General features: G+C 45.2%; 1 protein-coding gene across 1 annotated transcript in view; it reads right to left on the bottom strand.

The window, feature by feature from the left end:
* FER (FER tyrosine kinase) overlaps nucleotides 1-14,325 on the bottom strand; it is a 162,433-nt gene that overhangs the window by 119,288 nt on the left and 28,820 nt on the right. The window contains exons 4-5 of the mRNA XM_064139965.1: nucleotides 7,909-8,082; nucleotides 3,989-4,088 (exon numbers count right to left, since the gene is read on the bottom strand). Coding sequence (XP_063996035.1) covers nucleotides 3,989-4,088; nucleotides 7,909-8,082 — 274 coding nt within the window. The remainder of the gene's footprint in view (nucleotides 1-3,988; nucleotides 4,089-7,908; nucleotides 8,083-14,325) is intronic.

The following is a 14,325-nucleotide window of genomic DNA, read 5'->3' as shown; positions in this document are numbered from 1 at the left end:
TGGTGTTATTTTAAAGGTTTTCCAATCCAGGAAATGATTATCCTCCTGAACCACAGAACTACTTAGAATTGCTAATGAAAGAAGTACATTGAAGTTATCTTCTCATTAGAAAAGAGCTTTGCTATTTCAAAATGAAACCAAAGCAAGTCACTACATTTCCAATTCACTACACTTGCAAAAGAGAAATTTCCTTTGTGTGATGACTCCTCCTGTTGGTCAGCTTGCTGGCAATACTCCTTCCCTTATTTTCAGCAATTCTTGAAATCCTGAGAAACTGAAACTGTTTGAACTTTAACAACATTTTTATCTGATAAAAGAATGTGATTTGAATAAGCTCTAGTCATCTGAACTAGTGCCTGGAAGAGTGAAGCATTACAATTCTGAGACTTCCCTAACTTGTTCACTTCACAAACCAGTTTGACAACTTGAGGGCTCAGAAACCCTGTGAAAGTATGAGGGCTTAAAAGAATTCAAACAGCTTGCCTGACCTGCAGTTGATAAACAACTGCAGCAGTTCATCCAAACAAACACAAGTAAACAAGAACACAGTCCAGGGTGCAAAAGGGGAGAGGTAATTCTGCAATTTTTGAGAGAAAACCATGCCACATTTTTCTGGAGTTAGTGCTTACTATAACAGATATCACTAAGATATTAGTGAAAGTGAAATTAAGTACAAACTGTAACCATACAAACACTAAGCCTGAAAGAAAAGGTCAAGAAAAAGCATAGGAGAAAGTGATCTTAAACCAGTTTGTGTTTGCTATCTACCTAAAGAAATAATAATTCAGCTAATCAGCAACATAACACAATTATCACAGCCCCTGACAACAAAAGCACTCTGTGATTACCCTGGGAAAGGTTGGTGTTTCAGGAATGATCAGGAAGGCAGGATAAAAAGAACACACACAGATCACTGCACATTTCCTATTTTCCATGTTACACAACATATGTTCCCAGGTTATGTAGTTACTTGGGGATAAACAAGTAACCACACTGAAGTTATATGTGGAAAACAGCTAGGGAACTGAATGAAACTAGGAGCTGACTATGTGTTAACATTTTTAAGTGTGCATGAACATAAGTAAAATTAGGAAAAATAATTAATGCTGAAGTTAAGCAGTACCTGGAGGTCTCTTCCAACCTGGTTGATTCTATGATTCTACTATATACTACTTTCCTTATCCAGTGTTGCTTTCTTGCCATATTCATTTATCAGCTACTAGTCAGGCAAACCAGAAGAGCAACAATCCTTCACTAAGCAGGAAAAGCTACTATATTGCACTGTGAGTTGTTGTACAGTGGAACCAAGGACACTTACAGAATCATAGAAACAACCAGGTTGGAAGAGACCTCCAAGATCATCCAATCCAACCTAGCACCCAGCCCTATCCAGGCAACCAGACCATGGCACTAAGTGCCTCATCAAGGCTTGGCTTCAACACCTCCAGGGACGCTGCCTCCACCACCTCCCTGGGCAGCCCATTCCAATGCCAATCACTCTCTCTGACAACAACTTCCTAACAACATCCAGCCCATACTATCCCCAGCACAACTTGAGACTGTGTCCCCTTGTTCTATTGCTGGTTGTCTGGCAGAAGAGGCCACTCCCCACCTGGCTACAATGTCCCTTCAGGTAGTTGTAGACAGCAATGAGGTCCCCCCTGAGCCTCCTCTTCTGCAGGCTGCACACCCCCAGCTCCCTCAGCCTCTCCTCAGAGGGTTTGTGTTCCAGGCCCCTCAGCAGCTTTGTTGCCCTTCTCTGGACACCTTCCAGCACCTCAACATCTCTCTTGAATTGAGGAGCTCAGAACTGGACACAGCACTCAAGGTGTGGCCTGACCAGTGTTGAGCACAAGGGCACAAGAACCTCCCTTGTCCTGCTGGCCACACTGCTCCTGATGCAGGCCAGGATGCCATTGGCTCTCTTGGCCACCTGGGCACACTGCTGCCTCATCTTCAGCTTCTATCTATCAGTACCCCCAGGGCCCTTTCCTCCTGGCTGTTTTCCAGCCACTCAGTCCCCAGCCTGTAGTGCTGCTTGGGGTTGTTGTGGCCAAAGTGCAGAACCCTGCACTTGGCCTTGTTCAATCTCATCCCATTGGCCTCTGCCCACCCATCCAGCCTGTCCAGGTCCCTCTGCAGGGCTCTCCTACATTCCAACAGCTCCACACCTGCTCCTAGCTTGGTGTCATCTGCAAACTTACTGATGCTGGACTCAATGCCCTCGTCCAGGTCATCAATAAAGATGTTGAACATGACCGGGCCCAGCACTGATCCTTGAGGAACACCACTAGTGACAGCTGCCAGCTGGATGTGGCACCATTCACCACCACTCTCTGGACTCTGCCATCCAGCCAGTTCTGGATCCAGTGCAGAGTCAATCTGCCCTTAACTGCCTGTGCTAGTTTGAAGCTAGCTAGAATGTTTTGGTGAGAAGAACCAGATTACAGGTTGTGAAAGGAAAACAATGGTGACGTCTACTTCACTCATAGGCTTGCTGAGAGATATAAGAATAAGAATCAAAACATATAGGCACTTGTGCTGAGGAGCTCCAAGCTGCATCTCTCTCTAACCTCACCCTCCGTTTCTTTAATTAATCCACTTTGCTTCCTAACCCCCTGGCCGAACCTCCATTCTTCCTTGGGACTGGGGTAAGGTTGAGAGGGGTAGGGGGAAGGTGAAGGGGCAGTTGAGAGCCCCTCCCGGGGACTCAGGTTTCTGGGAGGGCTGCTGTGTTTCTGCATTACCTTTTACCTTGTCTATTTCTGTCTATAACTGTATATACTGTAAATATCTGCTTGTATATTGTGCTAAGCTGTAAATATAAGCTTCATTCAATTTCCAGAGTTGGCTTAGTCTAGTCTGGGTGATTTCCAGAGTGTGATGGGGCAGAGAACACCCAAACCATCACATCTTTTATTTTTGCCACCCCCCAAGGCAATCATAGAGAAATGTCTAGATAGACCTTGGAATTGTGTTTATATACTGCCATCCAATTAATTTTCTCTGAGTAAAGGAGATAATATTAGAAAGGTATATAAGAACAACTATTAACAGGATATTTCAATACATTGTATAATAAAGGCTCTCCTTTACCTAATCATTAGCACAAATCAACAGGAATCTAAATACATGGGGTTTGGACATGTCAATCCCACAAAAATCTTTCAAAAGTATCTCAGTGTACAAATGAATTCTTATCCTACTTGCTTGAAGTTCTAATAATGGCCAGATGTGTTAGATGCTGACGCTACTGCAGCTGACACTATTGTAATAGAGGATGCAAGCAGGCTGCAGCTACAACATAGATGAGATAGAGTAGCAGCTCACTTAGAATCACAGAATCAAGCAAGATTGGAAGAGCCCTCTGAGATCATCCAGCCCAACCTAGCACCCAGCCCTAGACAATCAACTAGACCATGGCACTAAGTGCCTCATCCAGGCTTTGCTTGAACACCTCCAGGGACAGTGACTCCACCACCTCCCTGGGCAGCCCATTCCAATGCCAATCACTCTTTCTGCCAACAACTTCCTCCTAACAGCCAGCTTAGACCTACCCTGGCACAACTTGAGGCTGTGTCCCCTTCTTCTGTTGCTGGCTGCGACACCCCTAAGCCTCCTCTTCTGCAGGCTGCACACCCCCAGCTCCCTCAGCCTCTCCTCACTGTGCTGTGCTCCAGGCCCCTCACCAGCCTTGCTGCCCTTCTCTTACCATTACTGGCAGTTTATTTGATCAATTTAATATTTCAATTATGCTCAAGGAGTAACAGAAAACTTTAGAAAAATCATATTAAAAGAAGGGTTATCTTTTGTGATTTTTATACTGTGTACCACCAAGTGCACATAATTACAATTAAATATTAAATGAGCTTTTATGTTGTAATTGAATTGCCCAGAAGAAAAATGTTACCTTCTTTCACTGTAAGAGTTTTAGCAGATTGGAAAAAGGCACTCATTAATAGAGGAAATTAACACAAGTCATTCATACCTTTAGCCACAGCTTCTTTATACTTGTCTTTGGCAGAATTTACTTCTTTTATTAGTTGTCTATAGCTAGATTTTAGTTTCTCTAGTTCTGTCTTTGTGACCTTTAAAAGAAAACAGAAATAGAAGCATTAAAAATATTTATACTCAATATACAAAAAAACCTCTCACAGCATTAGTCAAAGAGCATTAACAGCTTCCAAAATAGGGATGCTACTACTTTTCATTGGCTTGAGATATTACATAGTGTAAGAGAATAGATAAATGCATGACATGAACTAGGAGGCTTGAATCAGAGATCCCCATCCACATTAGTATAATGAAAATACACTTAGGAAAGCCAGCTAATCTTAAACACTATTCCATTTCAATAACAAAGGGGAAAAGCACCAAAATATATGCTTAAGATGTCATGAAAACGTTCCATAGATAGAAAAGTTATGCATCTAAAAATAATAAAACAAGACAGAAGATGTTCCTAGATATTACAGTTAATACTAATGGCTTAGAAACACCAACTGTGAGGAAAAACAACCAACCCAACCAACCAACAGCAAACAAAACCTTACAAAACCAAAATTCCTTTGGAACACAGCATCAAAGAGTATTTTTGCAGTGGAAGTAGCTCCACTAAACATGACATTTTGGGGGAAAAAAATAAAGGTGTCTCTTCTCTCCATGATTTTTGTTTACTGTCTGATAAAATCATTGAGTCATTGCACTGGTCAGAAATGACCACAGATCATAAATGTGCAAACAAAACACTAATAACAAACCAGTCACTACAACACCAAAAAGATGGCATATATAGCATGCCCTGCCACGAGGCAAGGCCACCACTTTCATCCTGAAGAACAACATCTGCAAATGCAATGGAATCCTCAAAGAGCCAACAAGATGATATCTACAGTTTCTACTTCTGGGCCAAGTGTGCAAAAGTTTAATTTAAATATGGGAATTTTTCTCCAAATCCATTGCATATTCTCATTTCTACACGATGTAAGTTACACTCACAACTTGTTATTACAGATGAATAGAGGCAATAAAAGAAAAAAATTAAACTTTCAGAGAGTAAAGTATGAAAGAATTATATTGCACAGACAACAAGAGAAATGGAGAAAAGATTAAGACATAAACAAGAATCATAGAATCAACCAGGTTGGAAGAGACCTCCAAGATCATCCAGGCCAACCTAGCACCCAGCCCTATCCAATCAACCAGACTATGGCACTGAGTGCCTCATCCAGGCTTTTCATGAACACCTCCAGGGATGGTGCCTCCACCACCTCCCTGAGCAGCCCATTACAATGCCAATCACTCTCTCTGACAACAACTTCCTCCTAACATCCAGCCTAGACTTTCCCCGGCACAACTTGAGACTGTGTCCCCTTGTTCTATTGCTGGTTGCCTGGCAGAAGAGACCAACCCCACCTGGCTACAGCCTCCCTTCAGGTAGTTGTAGACAGCAATGAGCTCTGCCCTGAGCCTCCTCTTCTCCAGGCTAAACAACCCCAGGTCTCCCAGCCTCTCCTCATAGGCTTTGTGTTCCAGGCCCCTCACCAGCTTTGTCACCCTTCTCTGGACACCTTCCAGCACCTCAACATCTCTCTGCAATGGAGGAGCCCAGAACTGGACACAGCACTCAAGGTGTGGTCTGACCAGTGCTGAGTACCGGGCAAGAAGAACCTCCCTTGTCCTACTGCCCACACTGCTCCTGATGCAGGCCAGGATGCCATTGGCTCTCTTGGCCACCTGGGCACACTGCTGCCTCATCTTCAGCTTCTATCTATCAGTACCCCCAGGGCCCTTTCCTCCTGGCTGCTTTCCAGCCACTCAGTCCCCAGCCTGTAGTGCTGCTTGGGGTTGTTGTGGCCAACAACAGAAGGAACTGTTTCTCTTATAAAAAAATGGAAAAGAAAAGAGAGACCACTAGTATTAAGAGTTCTTTGCAGTAATTGCAAAATATATTTCACTGATTCTTAGGCTGAGCTCTTCAAGCAGGCAAACCCAAAACCTAGAACACCTCTGTCCCCAAAGATAACTACCATTGGCCAGGATTATCTTAAATGCAGTTTTTGTATCTAAAAAGTCTTGCCAACATACTCTACTTCTAGTCCAAAAACTTCATGAAGAAAAAACAAACCACAAAACATCCATTACTTGAATGTCAATTGGAATGAATCTACAAGGTAGGAGTTTTACTACATTCCTGTAAAAGATGTGGTATTTCACTGCCACAAAGAAGGTTGTCAGTAAGAACCTTCATTGTAAAAGGGTTTAGAGTAAGGGTGGTACAGGTGTATTTCACCTAAAAGAAACACTTTTTTTTGGCCAGCATATCCTAAAGATAGGAACTGCACAGACACCAGTCTTCACAACTTTAGATAATGTCCTGGGGAAGCTCTGGGTATTTTGCTTCTGAACATAGGAAAAGCAGAAATAATACCAGAGGGCATGAGAAGTATTTTGAACTTCTGAGAACCATTCTGTAAGTGCCAATGACAAAAAAAAATGCTTTGAACAATTGTCAGCTAACAATGAAAGAACGTATCACATGTAACCAGAATGCTATTCAAATACTTCTTAGGAAAATCAGGAAGAGGGAAAACAAAAAAAAAAAAAACAACAACTATGTCAGTTTATTCATCAGGATGCAAAATATTTTCATGGCCATGAAACTCATAGTAAATTAAAATGAATGTGGTTTGTAATTAGTCATTTGCTATATACACCATATTGTGCTGAAAAAGCTTTATTTTAAAAGGCCACTTCCCTAGAGATTCCACTAGAGTCAACTTATCAACAATCTCTTTTAGAAAAATACCTGAACTTCCAGTAGTCCTGTTTCACCTGGACTCTCTTTCTTACACTCCTTTCTTTCTTTTTCCATGTATGCAACTCCCTATACTCTTAAATTCTATTATTTCTAATGCATACTGCCAGTTTTAACTCATTTTCCATCCTGACAATGTTTAGGGGCACCAACCCATAAAAGGCTGTGTGTGATTGTTTAGCTTGGAATTGTTATTGTATAATACAGCCCAGTGACCAAGCACCAAAAAGGATGTACTCCCCACAGTTAATATCTTGGGAAGACACCAGGATCCTAGCATATTATTGAAGCAGTCCTATTAAAGCCAACTTAATACATGCTGAGGACTAACATTTTCCTCATAAGTGGCCCAAGAGTCTTTTACTCATCAGCCCATGACTTTTGCACTGTACTACTCAGATGTCAAATTTCAATTCTGCTATTACAAATCTCAAATTGTCTGCTGGAAAACAAACAAACAAACAAGAAAGGGTGCTTTTCTTTCTCTCACTAAGTCTTTCAGATTGTCACTCTGATTTTTGACACCTGCAGTTAATTTTCCTCCAGAGTACCTAAATGAAACTGATTTCCATTATCCTTACTAAACAGATAAAAGTGTTTTCATCATCAACAGCACAATTCACATGCAACAGAAAACACCCTGAAGAGTGCCACTGAAGTCCTAATGTTTAATTTTTACTTGATTTATATATTGGAATAGGGACTAGAATCCTGTCCCTACCCAAAACAGTCTGGGACTATACAGAGCATTCATTAATGAAAATTTTCAGTGCCCTAGTCCCAGAAATGTCTACAGTGGAACAAGAAAAGAGATAGAATAGAGGACTGTTACACAGACTCATCCCCTTCTGGAACAAAAGCACTTCCAGTGCTATCTGCCCATAAGAATTCATCTGGAACAAAGTGTTCCATCTCTACAGGGAAGAGAAAACGTGAAGGAAATAACTGCCCACTATACATATTACAGATCATTCCTTTCGCCAGAACACAAAGAAACCTGGAAGATCTGAATCAATCACTCTCAAGATACTACATTTGAAACATTATAAACACGTTAAAAAAGTATATAAACACAAAGCACAGCTGAATACCTTGCACATCTCTGCTTCAATTTGTTGATGAACACCTACATAGCTCTTCTTAACTTGCTGCTTGTCTTTAATCATCATTGTAAGCCTGTGCAGAGGCCCAGAATTAAGATCCTCTGCATGTGTCTTCATTATTTTGCTCAGCTGTTCTGTTTGTTGTACCACAAGCAACCAAGACTGTTAAAAAAAAAAAAAAAAGAAAGTCAGATGGAAAAGCATTTTACTTATTTTGGATAACGAATCACCAAACGATGAACAGGAACTGTGGAAAGAGATGCATGACTGTTCAAAACAATTCAGCCACAAAAATAACGTTTAAATTACCCCAAAGTAGTAGAGATCAGCTGAAATAAAGTTTGTCCTGCTACAGCAAATTCATACAATCACAGAATAGCCTAGGCTGGAAGAGACCTTAGAGATCATCTAATCCAACATTCCTGCCTCTCTATGAGACCAGGTTACTCAAATCCCCATCCAACCTGGCCTTAAACATCTCCAGGGAAGGGGCATTCACAGCCTCTCTGGACGGCCCATTTCAGAGTCTTGCTACCCTCATAGTAAAGAATTTCTTCCTAAGATCCAATCTAAACCTACTCTCCTTCAATTTAAATCTACTTCCCCTGGTCCTATTGGTGGACACTCTGCTAAAAAAGTTCATTTCCAGCCTTCCTGTAGATTCCCTTTAGATACTGGCAGGTAGTTATAAGGCCTGCCCCAGAGACTTCTCTTCTCCATGCTGAACAAACCCAGTTCCCTTAGCCTACCCTCATAGCATCCCTTGGATCACCTTTGTGGCCCTCCTCTGGACTTGTTCCAACAGATCTATGTCCCTCTTATGGGGGGAAAACCAGAACTGGACACTGTATTTGAGGTGGGGTCTCACAAGAGCAGAGCAAAGGGGGAGAAAAGTGTTTCTTTAAATATATGAATGGCAAGAGAAGAGCCAAGGACAACCTCCAGTCCTTGTTAGATAGAGAGGGGAACATAGTGACAAAGGATGAGGAAAAGGTGCTTAACACCTTCTTTGCCTCAATCTTCACTAGTGGGACAGGTTGTCTCCAGGACAGCTGGACTCCTGAAGTGGTGGATGGAGTCAGGGACCAGTACAGTCCCCCTCTAATCCATGAGGAAGCAGTAAGGGACCTGCTGCGTCATTTGGATCCTCACAAGTCCATGGGACCGGATGGGATCCACCCTAGGGTGCTGAGAGAGCTGGCAGCTGAGCTGGCCAAGCCACTCTCCATCATTTATCAGCAGTCCTGGCTCACTGGAGAGGTCCCTGAAGACTGGAAGCTGCCAATGTGATACCCATCCACAAGAAGGGTCGTAAGGAGGAGCCAGAAAACTACAGAGCTGTCAGCCTGAGCTCAGTGCCAGGCAAGGTGATGGAACAGGTCATCTTGGGTGCCATCACAAAGCACCTACAGGATGGCCAAGGGATCAGGCCCAGCCAGCATGGGTTTAGGAAGGGCAGATCCTGCCTCACCAACCTGATCTCCTTTTATGATCAGGTTACCCACCTGGTGAATGTGGGGCAGGCTGTGGATGTAGTCTACTTGGACTTCAGCAAAGCCTTTGACACTGTCTGCCACAAGAAGCTCCTAGCCAAGCAGGCAGCTCGTGATTTGGACAGATTCACTCTGTGCTGGATCAAGAACTGGCTGGATGGCAGAGCTCAGAGAGTGGTGGTGAATGGTGCCACATCCAGTTGGCAGCTGTCACCAGTGGTGTTCCCCAAGGATCAGTACTGGGCCCAGTCCTGTTCAATATCTTTATTGATGATCTGGACGAGGGCATTGAGTCCAGCATCAGTAAGTTTGCAGATGACACCAAGCTAGGAGCAGCTGTGGATCTGTTGGAAGGTAGGAGAACCCTGCAGAGGGACCTAGACAGGCTGGATGGGTGGGCAGAGGCCAATGGGATGAGATTGAACAAGGCCAAGTGCAGGGTTCTGCACTTTGGCCACAACAACCCCAAGCAGCACTACAGGCTGGGGCCAGAGTGGCTGAGAGCAGCCAGGCAGAGAGGGACCTGGGGGTACTGATAGAGAGTAGCTGAAGATGAGCCAGCAGTGTGCCCAGGTGGCCAAGAGAGCCAATGGCATCCTGGCCTGCATCAGGAACAGTGTGGCCAGTAGGACAAGGGAGGTTATTCTGCCCCTGTGCTCAGCACTGGTCAGGCCACACCTTGAGTGCTGTGTCCAGTTCTGGGCCCCTCAATTCAAGAGAGATGTTGAGGTGCTGGAAGGTGTCCAGAGAAGGGCAACAGAGCTGGTGAGGGGCCTGGAGCACAAATCCTGTGAGGAGAGGTTGAGGGAGCTGGGCTTATTTAGCCTGGAGAAGAGGAGGCTCAGGGGTGATCTTATTACTGTCTACAACTACCTGAAGGGGCATTGTAGCCAGGTGGGGGGTGGCCTCTTCTCCCAGGCAACCAGCAATAGAACAAGGGGACACAGTCTCAGGTTGTGCCAGGGTAGGTATAGGCTGGATGTTAGGAAGAAGTTCTTCACAGAGAGAGTGATTGGCATTGGAATGGGCTGCCCAGGGAGGTGGTGGAGGCACCGTCCCTGGAGGTGTTCAAGAAAAGCCTGGATGAGGCACTTAGTGCCATGGTGTAGTTGACTGGCTAGGGCTGGGTGCTAGGTTGGACTGGATGATCTTGGAGGTCTCTTCCAACCTGGTTGATTCTATGATTCTAATCACCTCTCTTGGTTTGCTGGCCACACTTCTCCCAAAACATCCCAGGATACAGCTAGCCTTCTGGGCTGCACAGGCACACTGCCAGCTCATGCTGAGCTTCTCATCTATCAATGCCCCCAGCTCCTTCTCTTCAGGGCTATTCTCAACCCATGCTGTAACCAGTTTATATTTGTGTCTGGTATTGGCACAAACCAGGTGTAGGATCTTGCACTCTGAATTGTTGAACCTCATGCAGTTTGAACTGGCCCATTTCTTAAGCCTGTGAAGGTCCCTTTGGGTGGCATCCCTTCTCTCAAATGAGTCCACCACACAGCTTAGTGTCATCAGCAGCTCTGCTCAGAGTGCACTCAATGCCATTGTCCATGTCACTGACAAATCTGCTGAACAGCACTGGCCCCAGAACAGACTCCTGAGGGACTTCACTTGGCACTGGTCTCCACATGGACACTGAGCCATCAACCACACCCTTCTAGCCAGTTCCTTATCCACTGAGTGGTCCATCCATCAAATCCAAATCTCTCCATCTTAGAGACAAGGATGTCATGTGGGGCAGTATCAAATGCCTTGCACAAGTTGAGGTAAATTATGTCAGTGGCTTTTCTATTGTCAACCAGTGCTGTAGGCCTGTCACAGAAGGCCACCAAATCAGTCATGCACAATTTGCCCTTAGTGAAATCATATTGGCTGTCACCAATCACCTTTACTGTGCCTTTGCACAGCTGCCACAGGATCACAGAGACACAGGATATTAGTGGTTGGAATAGAGACCTCTGGAGATCACTGCATCTAACCCCCCTGCCAGAGCAGAACCACAGAATCTGGTGCAGGTTGAGCAGGAAGGCATCCAGATGGATACTGAAAGCCTTCAGAGAAGGAGACTCCACAACCTCTCTGGAGAGCCTGTTCCAGTGCTCCATGACCCTCACAGTAAAGAAGTTCTTCCTCCTGTTGAGGTGGAACCTCCAGTGCTGCAATTCACATCCACTGCCCCATGTCCTGTCACAGGGCACAAGTAAGAAGAGGCTGTCCCTTCCTTCTTGACACCCAGACCTTAGATACTTATAAACATTCATTAGGTGTCTTCTCAGTCTTCCCTTCCCCAGCCTAAAAAGCCCCAGGTCTCTCAGAGCCTTTTCTCACAAGGCACATGCTCCAGCCCCTTAATCATCCTTGTAGCCCTCCATTGGACTCTCTCAAGTAGATCCCTGTCTCTCTTGAACTGGAGAGCCCAAAACTGGACATAATATTCCAGGTGAGGTCTCACCAGGGCAGAGTAGAAGGAGAGAACCTCCCTTGATCTGCTGGATGCACTTTTCTTAATGCACCCCAGGATCCCACTGGCTGCTTTGGCCACAAGGGCACACTGCTGTGCCACGGATAGCTTGTTGTCCACCAGCACTCCTAGGTCCTTCTCCAGGGGCTGCTCTCCAGCAGAACACCTGTACTGGTGCAATTTATTTCTGCTTCCCAGATGCAGGACTCTGCACTTACCCTTGTTAAACCTCATTAGGTTACTCTTTGCCCAGTTCTCCTGTCTGTCAGTTTCTCGCTGAGCAGCTGCACAGCCTGCAGATATATCAGCTAACTCTCCCATCTTCGTATCACCAGTGAACTTAAACAATCTGCCCCACCCAGAAGGATCTGTCCTTTGATTTTACCTGGCACAGAGGTGAGGCTGACAGGCCTGTAGCTCCCTGGGTTTTCTTTGCTTCCCTTTTTACAACTGGGGCTTACATTTCCCCGTTTCCAATCCGTGGGAACCTCACTAGACACTGTCATGACTTCTTAAACATGATGGCTAGAGGCCTAGCAACTTCAGCTGCCAGTTCTTTCAGGAGCCAGAGATCATCTCATCAGATCCCATGGACTGGGACACCTTCAGGTCCTCTAAGTGTTCCCAGACCTGATCCGCTCCTGTCCTGGGTAGTTCTTCATCCTCTCAGACCCAGCCAGCACCCTCTGTGACTTGTGTGGAGTGGCTAAAGCAGTTACCAGTGAAGACTGAGGCAAAAAGTCAGAGTATTTCATCCTTCTCCACGTCCTCAGTAACCAGGTCACTTGTATCCCTCTGGAGAGACCCCATACTCTCTCCCATTTTCCTTTATTCTCTCACACACCTGTAGAATCCTTTGCTGTTATGTTCAATGGCCCTAGCCAGATCTGACTCTGCCAGGGCCTCAGCTTTTCTAACTTGCTTTCTGATTTCACAAGCAAAATTACTCATCAGACTCACAACATCATCAGAAAGCACCAGAGATAGAAATGTTGTATCATCGCTCCCCATCATCTTTGGTAAGTCATGGAGGACAGAAGAGGTGCCTGGGGACTGGAGGAAGGCAAACATCACTCCAATCTTCACAAAGGGTAAGAAGGAAGATCCAGGTAACTATAGACTGGTCAGCCTCACATCCATTCCTGGAAAGGTAAAGGAGCAGCTTATCCTTAGTGATGTCCTTAAACATATCAAGGACAAGATGGTCATTAGGGGCAGTCAACATGACTTTACACAGGGAAAATCACATTTGACCAACCTGATGGCCTTTTATATAGAAATAAGCAGGTGGACAGACAATGACAGAGCAGTGGATGTGGTTTAATTTGATTTCTGTAAAGCATTTGACACTGACAGCATCCTTGCAGCTGAAGTGAGGCAAACTGTCTGGGTAATCATCTAGTGAGGTTGACTGTGAAGCACTTGAAGGAAGGAAGTCAGAGGGTTGTGGTCAATGCAATGGAGTCTAGCTGGAGGCCTGTATCTAATGGAGTCCCTGAGGACTCAGAGCAGTGAGCAGTACTGTTCAATATATTAATCAATGACGCAGGTGAGGGAACAGAGAGCACTGTCAGCAGGTTTGCTGATGACTCAAAACTAGGTGGAGTGGCTGCCACACCAGAAGATTGTGCTGCCATTCAGCGAGACTTAGACAGGCTGGAAGGTTGGGCAGGGAGAAAGGTAATGAAATTCAACAACAGCAAGTGTAGAGTCCTGCACCTGGGAAAGAACAACCCCAGGGAGCAGTACAGGACTTACCTGCTAGAGAGCAGTGAAGGGGAAAAGCACCTGAGGGTCCTGGTGGATGGAAGGTTGACCATGAGCCAGCAATGTGCTCTTGTGGTCAAGAAGGCCAATGGCATTCTGGTGTATATTAGAAGGAGTGTGGTTAGGAGGTGAAGAGACGTTCCTTTCCCCCTCTACTCTGCCCTGGTAAGGCCACATCTGGGAATACTGTGTCCAGTTCTGGGCCCCTCAGTTCAAGGAGGACAGGGAACTGCCTAAGAGTGTCCAGCATAGAGCCACAACAATGATTAATGAAACATCTCTCTTACGAGGAGAGACTGAGGGAGCTGAGGCTCTTTGGCCTGGAGGAGCCTGAGAAGTGACCTCATCAATGTGTATAAATACATAAAGGGTGAGTGCCAAGAGGATGCAGTCAGGCAGTTCTCAGTGATGCCCAATCACAGGGGGGAATGGGTGGAAGTTGAGACATGTTGTTCCATGTAAACATGAGGAGGAATTTTTTCACTATGAGGCTGACAGAACACTGGAAAAGGCTGCCCAGGGTGGGTTGTGGAGTCTCCCCCTCTGGAGCTATTCAAGACCTGCCTGGATGTGTTCCTGTGTGATAGGCGATCGTGCTCTGGCAGGTGGGTTGGACTGGAGGATCTTTTGAGGTCCCTTCCAGCCCCTGAGCATCTGTGATTCTGCAATCACATGTTCATC

Source organism: Pogoniulus pusillus, chromosome Z (assembly GCF_015220805.1).
Source record: "Pogoniulus pusillus isolate bPogPus1 chromosome Z, bPogPus1.pri, whole genome shotgun sequence".
In the NCBI taxonomy this organism is placed as follows: domain Eukaryota; kingdom Metazoa; phylum Chordata; class Aves; order Piciformes; family Lybiidae; genus Pogoniulus; species Pogoniulus pusillus.
Note: the sequence above shows the minus strand (reverse complement) of the source record. Positions and strands in the feature narration are given on the sequence as shown.